At 41.1% G+C, this 18,422-nt stretch overlaps 1 protein-coding gene across 1 annotated transcript in view; it reads left to right on the forward strand.

The window, feature by feature from the left end:
- Positions 1–17,251, forward strand: part of usta (uronyl 2-sulfotransferase a) — a 58,397-nt gene extending 41,146 nt beyond the window's left edge. Inside the window, exons 4-8 of the mRNA XM_061052027.1 lie at positions 3,603–3,682; positions 3,783–3,936; positions 14,271–14,368; positions 14,492–14,649; positions 15,461–17,251. Of these exons, the coding sequence (XP_060908010.1) occupies positions 3,603–3,682; positions 3,783–3,936; positions 14,271–14,368; positions 14,492–14,649; positions 15,461–15,753 (783 nt within the window). The 3' untranslated portion in view covers positions 15,754–17,251. The remainder of the gene's footprint in view (positions 1–3,602; positions 3,683–3,782; positions 3,937–14,270; positions 14,369–14,491; positions 14,650–15,460) is intronic.
- The last annotated feature ends 1,171 nt before the right edge of the window (positions 17,252–18,422 follow it).

An 18,422-nucleotide genomic window follows, 5' to 3' on the forward strand; every position in this document is an offset into this window, starting at 1 on the left:
TTAAATGCTTACAGGAACAGAAAGACAGCATCTTTATTGTGATAGTGTCTGCGTTCATGTGGGATCCTGTTTCCTCCCGCTCACCAAAAACATTTACCAGCACACAAATGCGCTGCAGCCATGAACCTTGTGTTTCTGAATCACATAGCCACAGATGCGCAAACACAGGGAAGTGTCTGTCCCTAGTACAAACAAAGATTGTAAATAGTTTTTCCCTGGTAGCATTAGAACTTCTACTCTCAAAGCAACCGTTTGCCTTTAGTCAATTACAGGGAATTGGATTTGACTGGTTTGGACAATAACTGGAAATGTTTCTAGAAGTGGCTGCTAAAACTTAGACTTACTTTTTTTAGCAACAAAAAAGCAAAAAAAAATGTTCCAATACAATACCAGGACCTTTATCCTTATCTATATTCAGGGCTTTAAATTTACTTTTTTGATCACCAGCCAACATGGCTAGTAGAGTTTTAAAGTTACCAGCCAAATTTGCCCAATCTGGCAACACTGACTTGTCGCATCTTCTCTGCAGCCTGCTGATTCAAACAGACACAGTGATATTTGCTTCCTTCATCCCCAGCCAAAATGGCTAGTAACTCTAGAAACCCGCCAAAGTTAATTTTTACCCCCAATTGACTGTTTGGCAGGTGATAATTTAAAGCCCTGTCTGTAACCGTATCAATATCCGTATTGAAACCATTAATGGTATCTACAAGTATCATTATCTCCCTTTGATACAGCCTAACATGTTGCATTGGGTATCAAGTATGATACATTCATCATCCAGTCATTGCACAAATCCAATAGCATAACTTACTATAACCCTCCATGGTGTGGACACATTTCAGGTCAATCACTGAAATGCTAAAAGAGTGTAGGAAAAAGCCAGAAAAACGTCTGCGACCAGTGTCTTTCCTCAAAAATATTCATCAGTCATCAGTCTATATGTAAGTAAATCTGTATCAGGAGGCAAAACATTGAATTATATAATCTCTCAATTTAGTAAAGCTTTAGTTTATGAAGTAAAGCTCTTACAGTTTAAGAACATTTTACAGCACTTGAGAAATTGAAGGTGCATTTAGTGTGAAATCTTGACATATTTGCCACACCGCAGCTGAGCTCATCCAGGCGTCTTCAGTCTTTGAATCCAGATACAAAGACAAATTGAACTGAGGTGAAGCAGGGCAGCAGTAGTAGCTTTCCGTGGTTTTAGCTCTTCCTCCGTCTCCCCTGATGAGCCCCGTGTGGACGCCACGGGGGCTCAGGAAGAAGTGGGGTGGGGGTGATGGGGGGGTCGATGGGGTTGCAGGTATGCCTGGAATCTCAGACTGTCCTCCACTTTCTCCCCTGTCTCCCTGCAGCCTTCCCTGCTAAATGAGAGGGGAGTTTGGCCAGACAAACCAGAGACACACACACACACACACACACACACACACACACACACACACACACACACACACACACACACCAAATGTGCCCAATGTGTTCAGTGTCTGCTCATCAACCTGGGTGTGGGGGAGGGGTTATCTGGGGTTAGCTATGGTCTAATTGGTATGAACTTATGTTTAAGATATTGGGAAAATCAACTTCTTTGATGCATAATTTATAAAGATCAAAAGATTGTTAAATAAATACTTTCAGGAAGAAGAAACTGCATGAATGTCCTGCCCCATAAACTATGCATAGGCACCTATTACGTCAGCAGCAGTATTTGGATAGCAACAGTAATATGTATACTTGTTTATGTACACAGGGCAGCTAATCTGAGGCCCCAGTCAGATTCAGGCTTCACACCCTCCCTCTTCCCTATAAACTCAGTACATTTCCACTCACTCATGCTTCCACTTTATAACCATCTCTCCTGCCGTAAAATGTTCAACTTCTAAACGTTTTATTTGTTTCTTTAGAAGAAACTGCATCCCTCTGTCACTTCTGCTCGCTCTGTTTGCAAAGTTAGGTCCATTTTTACAAAAAGAAGGAAAATCAATTCATGGTACTTAGATTTAGCAGTAAGCATTGATTGAATAAAATATTACACTCATGGAGGAACTCTAGCATTGATGGCCACAGTGTGTTTGTCTCTTTCAATTGGAAGTTTTATTCCATTGGGAAGCCATTCTTGTTCCAGAGGTTCTGTTGCTTGTCTTTGGTCAAAGTTGCTGCAGCAGGACTTTAGCATATTCTTACCAACAGAAGGAGAAAAAATAAGTATCTAAAACAATTGGGAAATCTTCCTTCTGTGTTCAAAAACTACATTGGAGTAGTTGGGTTGGGGGGTCATTGGCATGCCTCATCTTTTTCCATTTCAAAGCCCCACCGGTGCAGAGACAAAACAACTGATTTCCCACATATGTGACTAGAATAAGTGGCTATCAAATACAGAATTAATTCCATTATGAAGTTTTATATGTGACTAAAAATGAGATTTCAGTTGAATGGCCTTCATTAAGAGAGCTCATGCAAGGACTCTGCGCTTTATATGGCACTACTGTGATACCTCAAAGTTTGTTTTGGCTACTGTGAGCCTGCCTCTCCGTGCAGAACTGGAAAGCCTCTGGGGTGTTTTTTTTTTCTTTATCTTTCATAGCAGCAGAGGAAGAAGAAACTTGGAATAATTTCTTTTAAAAATGTCGGCCTTCCTGAGCATGACTAGGGAGAAACTCGATGTAGAATGGTGAATGTTGTTAGCTGGGCATAACAATGGTGTTTTTGTGCAGAAGAGGCAGAGGTTGGACCTGTTGTGAGGTCAGTCTGTGGTGAAGACGATTCTGCACATTTAATCAAGGTGGACACAAAGCCAGAAAAAGTCCACAAACAAAGTGCATTTCATCAATGGCCATGAACTCAGTTCAAACATTTAACCCAATAAATAGTGACATCTTGGTTCCGTTTGACCGTACCTAAAGATAATGAATGTTTTTCTTGGTCTGCATTTGGGTCCAATAGCAAGTCTCCACTGAGCCACCTTTGAATCTTTCAGTTTTTCATGTAACCAGAAGAGACCATATTTAGAGAGCATGGTGGATAAACATCTTTACGACTCTATTCTGGTTGAAAAGCTTCTATAATACTTGTCTTTGACAGTTAACCACAACCTAAAGCTTACACTGCTTATTGTTAATTTTACTCTGATTGTATGTGTGACTGTGAGCATACATGGACAATAACGCTGATTCTGATTCTGAATGGCATAAGACCAGTATTTAATAAATTGATATCACCTTGTACTGAATAAGACTTGAGACATGAAATCGAGACTATAGAAAAATGTTTTAAATTAAGTGAGAAATAGGCTAATTTTTCCATCTGGTTTCATATGAATCGCACTTCTTTCTGCAAACAGTGTAGTCTCCCCCTGCTGGCCATTATAAAGAATAAAGGTTATAGGAACTCCCATATTGCCTTTCCTTTTTGAAACAAAAGCCTTTGTTCTTGGTTTTCATCAACAACTGTAATGACTGTTTGAATTCTACCATGACATTATTATGAACTGGAGCTTAGGATTTGATCTCCATTTGCCTCGAATGACTTTTTTTAAAACATGGCTGATTTCTCTGTGAAACGTCAGCTCAACTGAGTTTTCTTTCTGTTTTTTTTTTTTCCAGGTGGATCTCATGAAAAACATCAGTAATTCTCCTCAGCCGTTTCTATATACGCGGCATGTTCACTTCCTCAACTTCACCAGGTACAGTGGAATGAGCAAGTGAAATGTTGCCCTCAAAACTTCTGGTCACCTCTTAAAATGTGTCATTGTGTACATTTGTGTTTCCATTTGTCTTAATCAGATTTAGGATAGAGCAGCCAGTCTATATCAACATAATCCGGGACCCCATCAACCGGTTCCTCTCCAACTACTTCTTCCGTCGCTTCGGTGACTGGAGGGGCGAGCAGAACCACCTCATCCGCACGCCGGGGATGAAGGATGATGAGAGATATCTGGTGAGTCTTTGTTTTACAGCATCAGTTTATTATTGTATCTGGATTGTAAGACAAAGCTATTTGTCCGATATTGAGTGTTTTTTTTCACTGAGTATATATACCTGTCTCACTTGAGGAAATTATGATTTACCTTACATTTTTGCAGCAGAGGAATATATGGTTCACAGATTGTCTGGATGCTTTGGCTTCAAGCTTTACAGCCTTAAGTAATGGTGTCTTTAAATGTTCGGCGGGCTGGGAATTAAATCTTGCTGTAAGTTTATATTAACACAAGTCTGTTAACAGCTTATTTCAAACAGTAAATGTGAGATGCTTTGGAGAAATCTACATCTTTCCTGTCTGCCACTCTCTCTACTTTCACTCAGTATGTTAATAAAACTTGTATGCAATGTATGTATGCAAACACCAAGGATTCATACAGATAATCACTCCTCCCCCCACTGGGGTGCTAAGACCACAACTTGATGAGACTGCATACCATTTACATACCTACGGTAAAAAAAAAACAACCCCCCACAACTAGGTATGTGAAGAAGTGGTCTAAGCCCTTAGGGCGCAGTCTCACTGGCCATCCGTACCGTGCCCAAGCACGCTTCAACGCTAAAGTCCAGTTCGTTTGGCCAGTGTGACCGCTCCGTATCGTCCTCAGGCACGGTACACTTCCTTGGCTTTGGCACACTTCGGAGAGGTGTGCTTCGGCACGAGGTGTGCTTCGGTCGGGTACACAACGCTGACAGAGTTTCATGGCTGTATCTGACTAAAATGACACAATATGAGACACAAAGTAGCTGTCATGTTCTCTGTGTTGTTCTCCGATGTGCGGGCGTCTGCGCGGACTCGCGTCTATTTTATTTTTTTATTTATTTATTGCTGTGTCTGATTAAAATGGCTTAAAAATAGCCGCAAAGTCAGTAGAGTATCTGTCATGCTCTCTGTGTTTTTCTCTGATGTGCAGACGCGGACTCGACTGCGCGTCTCTCTTTTTCTCTCTCTCTCTCTCTCGTCCGCCTGTTTGTAAACTGAGCACGCTTCATAATAACATAAAGAGTGCATGTGTTGTATTACGACGTTATGTACAAGAGGTAATCGTGCTTAAGCACGGTTAGTCCTGGCCAGTGTGACTGCGGGCCGTGCCGGCCAGCGTGGGTATGGCGCAGAGGGGGGGGCAATCGTGCTAGAGTACAGCACGGTACAGATGGCCAGTGAGACCGCGCCCTAAGGAGGCCACTGAGGCGCTGCAGGACTGCTTTGACACCACTGACTGGGAGGTGCTGTGCAGCCCACATGGGGAGGACATCGACAGCTTGACACACTGTATCACAGAATACATAAACTTCTGTGTTGAGAACACTGTACCCACCAAAAAAATGCAACAACAAACCCTGGGTGACCCCTGAGCTGAAATCCCTGCTGCTGGAAAAGAAGAGGGTTTTTAGATCTGGAGATAAGAGAGGAGCTGAGGAGAGTGCAGAAGGAGCTCAAGAAAGAAATCAAGGAGGGGAAAGCCAGCTACCGGGCAAAGATGGAGGAGCAATTACAACATAAAAATGCAAGGGAAGTCTGGAGGGGCCTGAATAACATCTCAGGTCACAGCAGAGGTCGTGGGAGTGGGCAAATGAACTGAATCTGTTCTTCAATAGATTTGATTCTGCTCCCAACCCCACCCACCAGAGCGCAGACCAGCCCGCTTCTCAGACACTCCATCTGAGTACCCTGCCACCCAACCTCAACGGCCCTCTCCTCCTCCTCCACAGACGCCCCCTCAACAACCCTCTCCTCCTCCTCTTCCTCCTCCACCGACGGCCTCTCCATAACAGGTGAGAAGTCAGCTGAGGAAGATCAAGGCGAGGAAGGCCACAGGTCCCGACGGCATCAGCTCCAGACTCCTGAAGGACTGTGCAGACCAGCTCTGTGAGGTCCTTCTGCACATCTTCAGCCTGAGCCTGAGACTGGAGAGGGTACCGACCCTGTGGAAGACTTCCTGCGTGGTGCCAGTCCCTAAGACATCTCACCCCAGGGAGCCTAACCACTTCAGACCTGTGGCCCTCACCTCTCACCGGATGAAGACCATGGAGAGGATCGTCCTCAACAGCCTCCGCCCCCTGGTGACTTCAAATCTGGATCCTCTGCAGTTTGCCTACCAGCCGAACATCGGGGTGGATGACGCCTCGGACTTCAGTTACAACTCTGGGAGCTGCCACCTGCAGAAGTTCTCCGATGACACAGCCATCGTGGGGTGTGTGTCTAAGGGGAGCGAACAGGAGTACAGGCAGGTCATCATGGACTTTGTCGACTGGAGTGAGCTCAACCACTTTCAGCTCAACGCCAGCAAGACAAAGGAGATGGTGATTGGTTCAGACTGCACCGGTGAACATCCAGGGCCTTGGGCATCGAGAGGGTGGAGACGTACAAATACCTGGGTGTTCACCTCAACAATAAACTGGACTGGTCACACAACACAGACGTCCTGTACAAGAAGGGCCAAAGTCGACTACACCTGCTGAGGCGACTGAGGTCCTTTGGAGTGTGCAAGTCTCTGCTACAGACTTTTTATGACACTGTGGTGGCGTCTACACTTTTCTATGCAGTGGTCTGCTGGGGAGGAGGGAGCACAGAGCGAGACAGGAAGAGACTGAACAGACTGGTCAGGAGGGCCAGTTCTGTCTTGGACTGTCCTCTGGACTCCGTAGAGGAGGTGGGGGAGAGGAGGATGTTAGTGAAGCTGACATCCATCATGGACAACCCCTCTCACCCCCTGCATGACACTGTGGGGGCCCTGAGCAGCTCCTTCAGCAGCAGACTGAGACACCCACCCTGCAAGACAGAGCGCTACCGCAGGTCTTTCATTCCATCTGTAGTCAGACTGTTTAATCGGACTCTTTAACAGCATCACCACTCATAACAATAGTGCTACACACTGTGTGTGTTTTTAATAACAATAACTCTTTCCACAAGTGGAAGTGTACATACCTTGTATTATTCTATTATTGTATTATGTCTTCCTTTATTTAACTGATGTAAATACGTTTGATTTTTTAACTTCTTGTTATTTTTAATAATTATATTCCGTTGTAACGAAAAAATTTCCCCCATGGGGGATCAATAAAGTTTATCTTTATCTTTTATCTTTATCTTTCTCTCTGCTGGAGTCTCACACAGACTGCAGACGTGTCGGACACATAAGTTGATTAATCAGCTGGGGTTTTGTGGCCAAAGCTTTGTACCTGCCTTCATTGCATTTGGAGGGATTCATGATCAGTTTGTGAAGTTTGAGCTTGCATCCATCACTTTTCTCTTCATTACAGAGCAGCACATATTTTTCCATAATTTGGTGTTCATTTTGTGATGAAGAAAACTAAACGAGTGTCTCTCCCGATAATAAATCAGGAGATCATGTTCGGTTTGACCACTTTCTGTACTGAAATTTAAAAAATGGAGCACATGGGTTTACCCAGATTTTATTTCAGGATGAATTTTGTGTGATGAGAAAATCTCGTTAACTACAAAAGTAATAGAAAAACACAAATAAACTGTCGATTAAGCACCATGTGGTTATGTCACGGTGTAGAAAACCATTATAAAACGTAAACTAAATCAATACCAGAGTTGTTTATGGATTGAAATAGTAATGTGTTTGCACTATCTGACGGATCCGCACGGTCATTTTATGACTAAATCACAGGCTTGCCAACAACTGCTTTATCTGTTTTGGTTCCAAGCCAGGTAGTTTTAATGCTGAGTTGAGGCATGAACTGAAATGCTGTATACTCATCTCTCTCTTTCTTTTGGTATGACCTTGATGTTCACTAATTATAGAGGCATGTAAGCCAAAGAGGAACAGTAGTGAAATTCTTGTTTTACGTTATGTAAACTCAATTTATAATCCTCAAAAGTATTGTAATAAGAAAATAATCCTATTGGCTCTCTGATTTCTGAATTCAATCACTGATGTCCTCTGTCAGCCACATGATTCATTTTTTTTGTATTTCAAATGTTTTTATCATATTCAATCAATCAATCAATCAATCAATTTTTATTTGTATAGCGTCAACTCATAACAAGTGTTATCTCGAGACACTTTACAAGAAGCAGGTAAAATACCTTACTCTTTGTCTGTTAACATTACAAAAGAGCAGGTAAAAAGACCTTACTTATTGCTATGTTACAAAGATCCGGCCTATCCATCCATATTGAAACAAATATCAACTGTAATTGTTAAAATGTAAACGACAGAGCATTTCTCCAACAAAAATAAAAAGCACACTGTGCTCTCTTTGAAGATGTTAAACACGTGGTGTTGCTGGAGGGAGGGAGGGAGGAAGGAAGGAAAATTGTAAGGCAGTGGCAGACTGATGCTAACCCAATATTTAAACATGATTATGATTCCAATTACAGACCTTATTTAGTATAACCACATGAAAAAACTCAGTATCCTACATCTGTTTCCCAGAGGTGTTTACCCCTGTAGCAACAAACTCGAGGCAAAGAGTCTGATATTTCACTGTACATGCCATTTTTAAGCTTTACTTTAATGTAAAAGTTGAATTTTTTAAATCTCTGTGTGAGTGTTACACAGCGGAGGAGCTGTTTAAGCAGTCTGAGTTTCAAACATTCAGGAATGTACAGTTGGCATGAAGTGATGCATCAAATGTGAGGTTAGAACTCCTTTAAAGAAAGACAAACAGACACAGTTGAGATAAGGGTAAACACCAAGACAAAAAAGTACATATTTTGACAATAAAACACACAAAAAGATAGTGATTATATTAAGATCTTAAGGGAAATCGATATCACAGGTACACTGCTAGACCTTCCTCTTCACTGTCAGAGCTCAGAAGGCCATACTGCGAGGCTACAGGAGGAGTTAATGTCATTCTGGCTCGCGTCTGACGGGCTGTAATTAAGTATTGCACTGCTTTCCCTGGAGTTTTGGACCATGTGAGTTGAGTTATTAAAGTATGCAGACCACGGGGCCCCTTGCTACAGTTTGAGGGGAGGGGGGAGGCTGCAGACTGGCTTACCTGTGAGTGTGTGTGTGTGTGTGTGTGTGTGTGTGTGTGTGTGTGTGTGTGTGTGTGTGTGTGTGTGTGTGTGTGTGTGTGAGTGTGTGTGTGTGTGTGTGTGTGTGTGTTTACTCTTCTACCCCTATATTGCCCAAGAGTCCTAAACAGGGTTTGAAACTAACTCAAATTCAGTAAGTGGGGGGGGGGGGGGAGGGGGGGGGGGGGAGGGGGGGGGGGGGTAATTTAGGTAGAGTACAGTGTGTGATATTTTGCCTTGAAGTGTGTCAGGAGTCTTACCCACTTTTACTTTACTTATATTCATCTTGGCCTCCAAATCTAGGATTCACTGTCTGGAAAAGTATTCCTATTATATTGACTGAGCCTGTTATAAACAACAAGCTAGCTTACCCTATGAGCACAAACAGCTTGCAGCTACCTGCTAAATCATTTGTGTTGATGAGATCAACCCATCTGGGTTCTTTGCCCAAAAGTCGCTGCCCCTGCCTGGATAAAAACAATCCTTCTACAACGAATGGCTGTGGAAATACAGGGGTCTTCAGTGATTTAAAGCCTAAATCCAATGCTCAGTCAAGTAAAAATATAAATCAATCATGACTTTTCTGAACAGGGATTGGCATCATATCATTATAACATAAACAAAGTTACAGATTTACGTGAGTGTCTAGTCAGTCTGCCTCCATTAAACATTACAAACAACCCTATCTTATGACCAAGAGGTCACATACCTTGTATGTGTCTTTTGCCCTGTAACCTAAGTTTGCTTTTCAATTTTAAGTTGTATCTCTTTGTAAAAGTCATTAGTCCATGGCTGTAATGTAGTATTGAAAAAAAAAAAACAATAATATACAATTGAGTATTTCTAGATATAGACCCAGGGTGAGCAGGTATTTTAGAAAACGGTCAAATAAAATTGAACCTGGGTGATATTAATACATTTATTTATTTGTACATGACTGAAATGATGACGAGTGAGAGCTCCCTGACGAGGATAAGGTGGTTTAATATGAGCTATAAAACTTTGATGTTTGTTTTGGCTAGTCGGGCTGAATACAACAGAGAGCAAACTAATTCAAAATCCAAAATAAGACTTAATATAGAGCATAAATCTTTCTGAATGTCCTCGCAAATATAGTTGTTCAGATGTGTGTGTATCAGCGTGAGTGCCCTGCTATGTCAACACAGTGAGTTCATAGTCTTGGATTTATCCCCTGCCTGCTGTGCATTAGCCCGGCCTGCCCTGCGCTCCGTGTATATGAGAGGTGTCAATGAAAGAACACTGTCAGTTTGCTAGCAGGGGCCGTGGAAACCTGATGCACGTGTTACTGAGACATTCCTGTGGTTGCCTTGGATTTTCCAACAGTCCCCACACCCCTTCTTACACACACATACACCACACTGTACGGAGGCATGCTCTGGACACACGTATGGGATAAGGCACATGTATGAACAGTCATTTAGGACTTAATTTATGAGCTCTTATTTTGAAAGAAGTTGGGGTTTAAATGGCTTGTTCAGTCTCTTTAAAGAGGTATGTGTGTATGAAAATGATTAATACTGGAAGAGTTGTTGAGAGTGACTTGCCAAGCCTACCACAATGTGTGTGTATGTGTTTGAATACCTAGCATGCAAATGATTGCAAAATGTCTATGATGTAATTCAGTGTCTCTGGACCAAAGGAGCACAGATTAGTTCACACACTTCAAAAATACTGGTTTGATCAGTTAAGATTCCCATGCCAACTTAAAATCATCTTAATTCATCTGACATTTGCAATGACGCATACTCAAAAAAAAGAGGAACAATATTGACAAAAGCTTTACTGGCATCAGTCATGTCCTCACCTGCCTTGAGTAAGGTGTCAACAGATTGATTGCCAAAGATGTAACCTTCCTACCTACTGGTCACACCTGTAAGGTGTTGTCTTAGAGAGTTTGTAAAAAAAAAAAAAGTAGTTCATGTAATTTTTGTGAAGTTATCAGTGAAGGCTAAGCTGTTTTTGTATTTTCTGGAAGCATTAACAAATCTAACTGGTGGAGAAGTAGAGTAAATGCTAGGAATTTAAAGTTTAAAGCAGCTTTAACTATTTTTTTATTAACAATGGATGATTGTAAGGTGTTGTATTGGAAATTGTTACAAACCAACTCTGCTGTTGTTATTCTAGCTTTTTGACAAGCAAGCAAGAAACGTATAGCATCTTTTACATACACCTGTCTCAAACTGCTAAACAAGACAAATTAAAAAGGGAAATAAAAATAAAATAAACTAAACCTGGGACAAAATAATCAAATGCTCACTAACTTCTAGTAGCTCTCTTGGCCTATTTGTCCTTTTTCATTAGTGTAGCCTACTACTCATTAAAAAAGACAGCATTAGCAGATAACTAGCAAACAGCAGAGCATTTAGTAGGTAATTGAAAGTCACTAATAACTTAGCATACATAGCAGAGCATTTAGCCGCTAAAGATATGCACATTTAAAATAGAAATGTAGAAATAGAAAATCAGATCTTAAAGAAAATGTTTAAATGCAGAATACATCCTCTGGATCAAAAGTTAGCAACTTGCTAGCAATCATAGCAGAGCATTTAGCAGCTAAAGAGTTGGACATTCTGCTCAGGAATTGGTGGAGAGGACAACTTAGCTAAAAAGGAGAATAAATTAATATAAACCAAATAATTACTCTTAAAACAGAGCTAGAAACTAGCTGGTTATCCCAGCATAGCATTTAGCAACTACAGAGTCTGACATTTAGTTTAGGATTTAATGGAGAAGAAAAACAGATTTAAAATTTAGTAGTAAATATTCAGCAATTATTCCTCAAAGAAAAGAAACATGATTAAAATGAGGCAGACATTTCTCCGCACTTTGTTGACATATTTAAATTAGCATGTTTTTGCTAACACGTTCCACTAGCCTCAGGGTGAAAATATTAATGATGCGTTAATAGGTTGTTTCCCTCGCATGTGCATCACTCCCACGCTCGCTGGTGGAAACGGAGTAAAATTGTCCCACGGGAAAGGTCTACATCATCAATTATTTCTGATTTAAGTCATGCATACATTCCATTCAGTGGAATAGAGCCCATTGTAGAGATTAGGGCCTATTTTTTCTACAGTTTCTGTGACTGCTCAGTTGGCCTAATCCACAGTGAGAATAGGAACAATGAACCTGAGAAGGCACACAGAAGCTCTCTTCGAAATACTAATGGGTTCTTTAAAGAAAGTGCTTATTGTCTATCAAGTGTGTATGTGTGTGTATGTGTGTGAGTTTGATTGTGTGTACTTGTATATAAATGAGTTGTGGCTTGATTCCCAGAGGTCCCTTAAATGTTGAGGCATAAGGGTCCAGTATCAAGTGTCGCAGAAAGCCGAAAGGGGGATTTCCTGGCAGTGCGCCCTGAGTCTCAGTGAATGGCGTCACACGTGTCACTTCCTGTATGCTTTTCTCTGTTTCCTTGCCTCTGGCTCTCACTTGTTTTTTCTCACTTATTCTGTCTCTTATTCGGTTCGTAGTGATTTTCCTGGGAGCATTTGTGCTAAGCTGCAATCCTGCTTTATATTAGGAAAAGCCTGTCTAAAGTCCTTTGCCAGTGTCTGTTTACTAGCATGGCAAGTGTGTGTGAGAATGAGTCAGTGCAACTTTTGTTTACAAAACATGGAAAACTTATGGATCATTTAAGATTGGAAACTGTAGCCTGTGGGCCAGATATTTTTTTTATACAGTATATGATAATACTGGATGTGATGACGATACTATTGTTCTCTGATGAATAATCTTAATGAAAGAAAATAATAAAATCAATGAAAAACAAGCAGGGCAAACTTATCACAAGTCAGGACACGACCTGCTCTCCAACAATGGTGCTATACAGGACTGTTTTCTAGAGGTTCTCCTGGGGTTTTGTTGTGGTTTCCTTGAAGAACTTCCCAGCGGCGTGCTTCACTGATCATCACTAAATTCTGTTCCTGGTGCATAGTGCAGCTCAGTCATAAAGTTCAAACAAACCCTGTAGCCTCTTGGTGAATCAGAGACACAATTGCACCCCAGTTTTCAGCTTAGAGGAAAAGATAACCATCCAAGTGCATAATTTATGTCATCCCAACTTATGTTTAAAGACTTCAGTGTGTGTATTCACGCACTTCCTGCTGTTGGTTGTAGCATTAGAGTTATCCAGATGTATAGTTTCCTGTCTCCTGGAGCGAAAATCACATTAAAATAATATTGCTATCGTGACATGTAGCTAAAATGCACCAAAGCAACCTGATTCAAGGTTAATAGTATCCTATACAGCGTAGCTGTGTTAAAGGCACACAATTCCAGCCAATATGTCCTCAAATAAACATGGTTTCTTACCTTTATACATCTTTACATTATCAACGGTGTTGTGGTTTTGACTACTCTTTCACTTGGTTCCTTGTCTTCACCCGCAGGCACCTCACATCTCACCCTCACTAGCAGTCTGCCTCCTTTGGGAAGGTCTGAGCCTCTGGTTCTCTGTCTTTGTGATGGAGCATGTCGGCCTCAGTGTTGGCTTTGAAAAATAGCTCTTGTTTAAATCTGCCATTACCAATTTTATCAGGGCATAAATCCTTAAGGGCAAGGTTACACTTTGAATTTGCTTCCACTTTCGAACTCATGTGGACCTGTCAGTACCTTTTGCTTCATGCATGTATAGCCTGGTTGTACCGTGTCCCCGCACACATGGAGTAATGCTTCTCAGAGTGTTTTGTTGCTCAGGACTTGTTGCCATCCATAAAGCTTACGTCACCTGACATGGATTTGACTGTAAGTTCCACATTACAACGTGGCTGGCTAGCTTTCCTCCTGAATGCGTGTCTTTAATCTCTCCACTATTTTTTCCCTTTCATTTTTTTGATTTCCCCCACATGTTGACACGTTTTAAAGTTCACATATCTGTCCGGATTGCTACAAAATGTTCACCTCTGCATAATCACTGCATAACAACAAGCTATTGATTCTGATTTATGCAGCTGGACAATGGTAATTCCACCTTAAATCTCATATATGTATCTTTTTCAAGTGAGCAGGAATCTGATTTCCTATTTAGCACCTCAGAGAGCAGCTGGGGTGAAGGGGCAGAGCTTATCTAAGTGCTCAGGATGTTGTTTGGCGAAGAACTTTGCCTTTCATATGTCTATCAGGGTGTTTACAGCAGTACTGGCGAGTGGCTCCCTCCAGTGGCAGACACATATCAATGCAATCTGTTTGGGATTCATACACAGTTAATTGAATGAAACCATGAAGTAATAAAACGTGTAATATTAAAAGGTATGTCTTTTTTCTGCTTTTAGGATATCAATGTGTGCATTCTAGAGAATTACCCAGAGTGCTCCAACCCAAGAGTTTTTTACATCATCCCTTATTTCTGTGGACAACATCCTCAATGCAGGTATTGCATGACAAGTTCTGCTCACGTTTTGGACATTGCTGTTGTACTTCTTTCTGTTTTTTTTGTTCGGTTTCTCTGGGTTTCCTGTTCCTTACCCTTTTATTTTTCATCTCTCACCATCAGGGAGCCTGGAGTATGGGCTCTGGAGAGGGCCAAACAGAACGTGCTAGAGAACTACCTTCTTGTGGGAATCCTGGAGGAGCTGGAGGATGTTCTCCTCTTGTTGGAGAGGCTCTTACCTCATTACTTTACTGGAGTACTCAACATCTACAAGAGCCCTGGTAGGTGTTTGTTCAAAAATGCTCTATGTTGAAATCAGGGGAGTTTCAGAAGAAGGATGGCATGGGCCTCTTCTAAATTCTGATTGGACATCCCAGGTGTCACAAACCATGAATGAATCTGCCCAGTCCGAGGTAGTTCTCAAGATCTATTGAACTTATCGGGTTGTTTAGCAACAGGCTGCAGACCTTTGTGGCATTTCTATGTAGCGTCCCACTTCGATTTATATGTCAAAACTTATTTTGAAAACTATACACAGAAATGTAATGCACCATTGGTTAGCTTTATGTTAGTAGTTGTTAGTACGTATTTTCATGAATTAATTTTGTGAATATATCTTTAAATTGTGTCAACCATCCAAGAGTAATTTTTATTTTAGGTTTGTGAAGCTGTAATACATAGGTGTTAGAGACCTCATAGCAGCAGAGTTATATTTGGATTGGAGCCAAGTGTCTGACAGTAAATATATAAAGCATTGGCAGAGCTGGGCCCAACCCAGTCAAATATTGTGGACAGACCACTGGCAGAAACACAGTTTTCATTTGAGGATGTTTTTGTTTTTTTTAAATAAAAATGTAGTTGGCACCAGGTAGCCAACAGTAGCCAACAGTTTCATTCTGCACCACCCCATGTACAGAGGCTGTAGTCCTCAAAGTGGCTCGACTCTTTTGGTCACATGTCATGCCACACTCTATCATCCTGTATACACTGTCTTGTCTCAAATTAAGACATTAAGCCCAAAAAAGAACCTAAAAAAGATTAAATAATGCAAATGCATTTTTCTAAAACATTTGAAATGTGTTCTTTCTGCAGACTACAGGAAAATGGGAAACATGACAGGCACCGTACGTAAACACACGCCCACTCTGGAGGCCCTGCAGGTACTGTACCACCGCATGCGCTACGAGTACGAGTTCTACAACTTCATTCGTGACCAGTTCCACCTCATGAAGAAAAAAATTGGCCTCAAGTCGTTCTCCCAACCCACCGCCTACTCACCTGCTTTCCTTCGAGAGCTAGCCCTCCGAACCCCGGAGCCTCTGGATGAAGACGAGGAGCTGGACACAGACTTGGAGGATGCCAACAGCTGGCTGGTCCATTCCTAAGGACTTAGTAGAGAAAAAAAGTGGACGTAGCCAATGAAATTAATTGGCTTGGAGTGTCTGGAGAGAGCTGGAGGCGGCCTGTGGGCGAAGAGGGGAGCGTTCCCCCGTCTTTCAGCATTCCTAGGAAAAGTGAGCGGTGTGAGGCTCATGATGCCCGTGTTAACACAGGGTTGTTTGCTTTACATTTGCAAAATACTCCTATCATGACAGACACAGCTCTGAGGACTATAGGATTGAGTAATTGGAAGGACATAATGTTCTATTCAAAAACAATAACAAGGACTATGGCAAATAATGCTTAACTCAATATCCTTGATCAAGTTTGGATTCAATTTGAGCTTGTTTTTTGGGTTCCTTTAATAAAACAAAATAAACATTGTTGCTGTAATCTCCAGGAGAGATTAGTGCGACATTTGGATTATGTTGGGAAATATTCTAAGTTGGTTGCTGTAGGAGAGGACTTCTGAGACATTGTCCAAGACAGAGGATAATTTTATGAGAGGCTGAGTGGTCTAAAAGCTGGAATGGGAACTGGTACTGTATCCACAAGTAAAGACATACCAAAACCCTTTTTTGTATATTAGTTGTCTAGGACTGTTGGAAGTGCCAAATCTCGATCGGAGTTCCAGCAACTGTCAGGATCCTCTGCCAGTTGTTATAGTTTATATCATTTGTCTAATTTGTAAGATATTCATAGGTATAAATGAGGGTTAAACGGTAAGCACTCAATTATGAATTCAAAGAATTCCAACAATGTGTGCATGAATGAATCAAGTTTGACCAAACCAACAGTGTATTTTAGTATTGATTTATTACATAAAAAAATTAAAAATAGGCTGTTTTTAAGGTCAAACACCTAAAAGAAAAAGCATTCATGATGCGTCATTCGTTTAACCCAAAGATGAAAAGTTTGCCAAATATCAGTGTTTCTACTGCAATGCACTTTTCTGTGGTGACTTTGTAAAATTCAGCAGCCAAATGGTCACGAAACTGGATACTAATTTGCCTTAAAGTAAAAAAAAAAGAAAAAAAAAAAAGGATTGTCTTACTGTTGAAGAGTTTGTTTCTGTGATGCCAGTCCTAGCTAACATGTTGCTTTTTCTCCAGCAGCTATTTAGTGTGCATCTTTTTTATTCACTCATGTAAAACCATCCAGAGAGCAGTAACCATAAGCTACGAGTGCATCATCTTAATATATCACTCTACCATCCAAATCTCTTTTCATTGTACTGGTTTGTTTTCAGTGTTTCCTTTTTTTGTTGCCAGTTGTATTTATTATTTTGTATTCATTTGCATTCCGGTTAAGATTCTCAGGAAGGAAAACAACAATGTTTATTAACTTGATCATTTGTATCTTTGGTTTCTGGCGGCTATGGAACTATTTTTTTGCCATTTGAAGGGTGTCTGGAAAGAGTTTATATCAACAGCTGAAAACTGGTTAACAATAATTAATGCAGTACATCATTTTACCGTCTCCAAAATAAATGTCCTCATACTATGTCAGCTTCTGTCTCTACTCTATTTGCTTTTTGTGTGTAAGTTTTGTATGAAGAAGTTGGTTGCAGTCTCTTTTCCACATCAGGTATTCTGCACCTTCATCTCTTCCTCAATCTGCTGCTACAAACATGACAGGCAGCGACTCAAAGAGCCTCAAAACCAGGTCCAGCACCATCACTCTGCTCTCACCATGTGTAGCTCTGTGTTCCCTTGAGCATCCTGTCCATCACTCCACCCCTCCTGCAGCCGTCTGGCTCTCCAATTGTGAAATTGCCTCCTCTGCTCCAGACAGGACAACACTGCTAAACCTCTGATGTGAAGACAGCGTATTATTTTTAAGAAATAATATTCCACTCTCACCTGTCGTCCTTCTCTGTTTGCTCTTGATCTTATTTCTTTTGTCTCAAAATGTATTTAAAAGTTCTTGATGATACATGCTGTGTTGACACAGGAGAGTCCTGCAGCTGATTGATGATTATTACTTGTAATTTGCCAACCAAGACATTTAAATTATTGTAATTTCAAGCAATTGTCTGTCCATTTCTATCACTTGTTGAGTAAAAAAGAATGCATCAGAGCATCAGAAAGGAAGTAAAAGTTGCTAAACCTCATGCAGCAAACTGTTTGCTTTAACTTAACGTATCTGTTTGTGTAGAGACTCTTGTAGTTTGTGTACATTCATTGTCTTATAATAAATGAATAAGGGGATAAAACTGGTGGTACCTGACAACTGAAAAACATATCAGAACAGGCAGTACACATACTGTAGTGCTTTTGTGTGTATGTGTGTGTGTGTGCCACCTTATTTGAAATGTTATTTTGTATAGTCCCCTGTTGACACGCAGTACAACCTAGTCCTCAACTTAGATAACTACAAGAACACACACACGCACAAACAGAAGGGGGAGCTCCTGACACAATCTTCTCTCCACAGTGTCCTATAATGACCTCATTATCTCATATATAAAGAGGTATCAGTATCATGACATAACTATATTAGCAAACCTGCCTGCTAATGTTCAAGTGAAGTGGCCTGTATTAGCTTTTCCACCTCCACAAACTTTCACACACAGAGACACTGCTCATACATTTGCAAAGTTGAACACAGAGGGTTTATTCATGTGCTGGGTGGAGTAGAGGGAGCTGTCCTGTGGTATTGGGACCTCCTCTCC

Source organism: Labrus mixtus, chromosome 12 (genome assembly GCF_963584025.1).
Source record: "Labrus mixtus chromosome 12, fLabMix1.1, whole genome shotgun sequence".
NCBI lineage: Eukaryota > Metazoa > Chordata > Actinopteri > Labriformes > Labridae > Labrus > Labrus mixtus.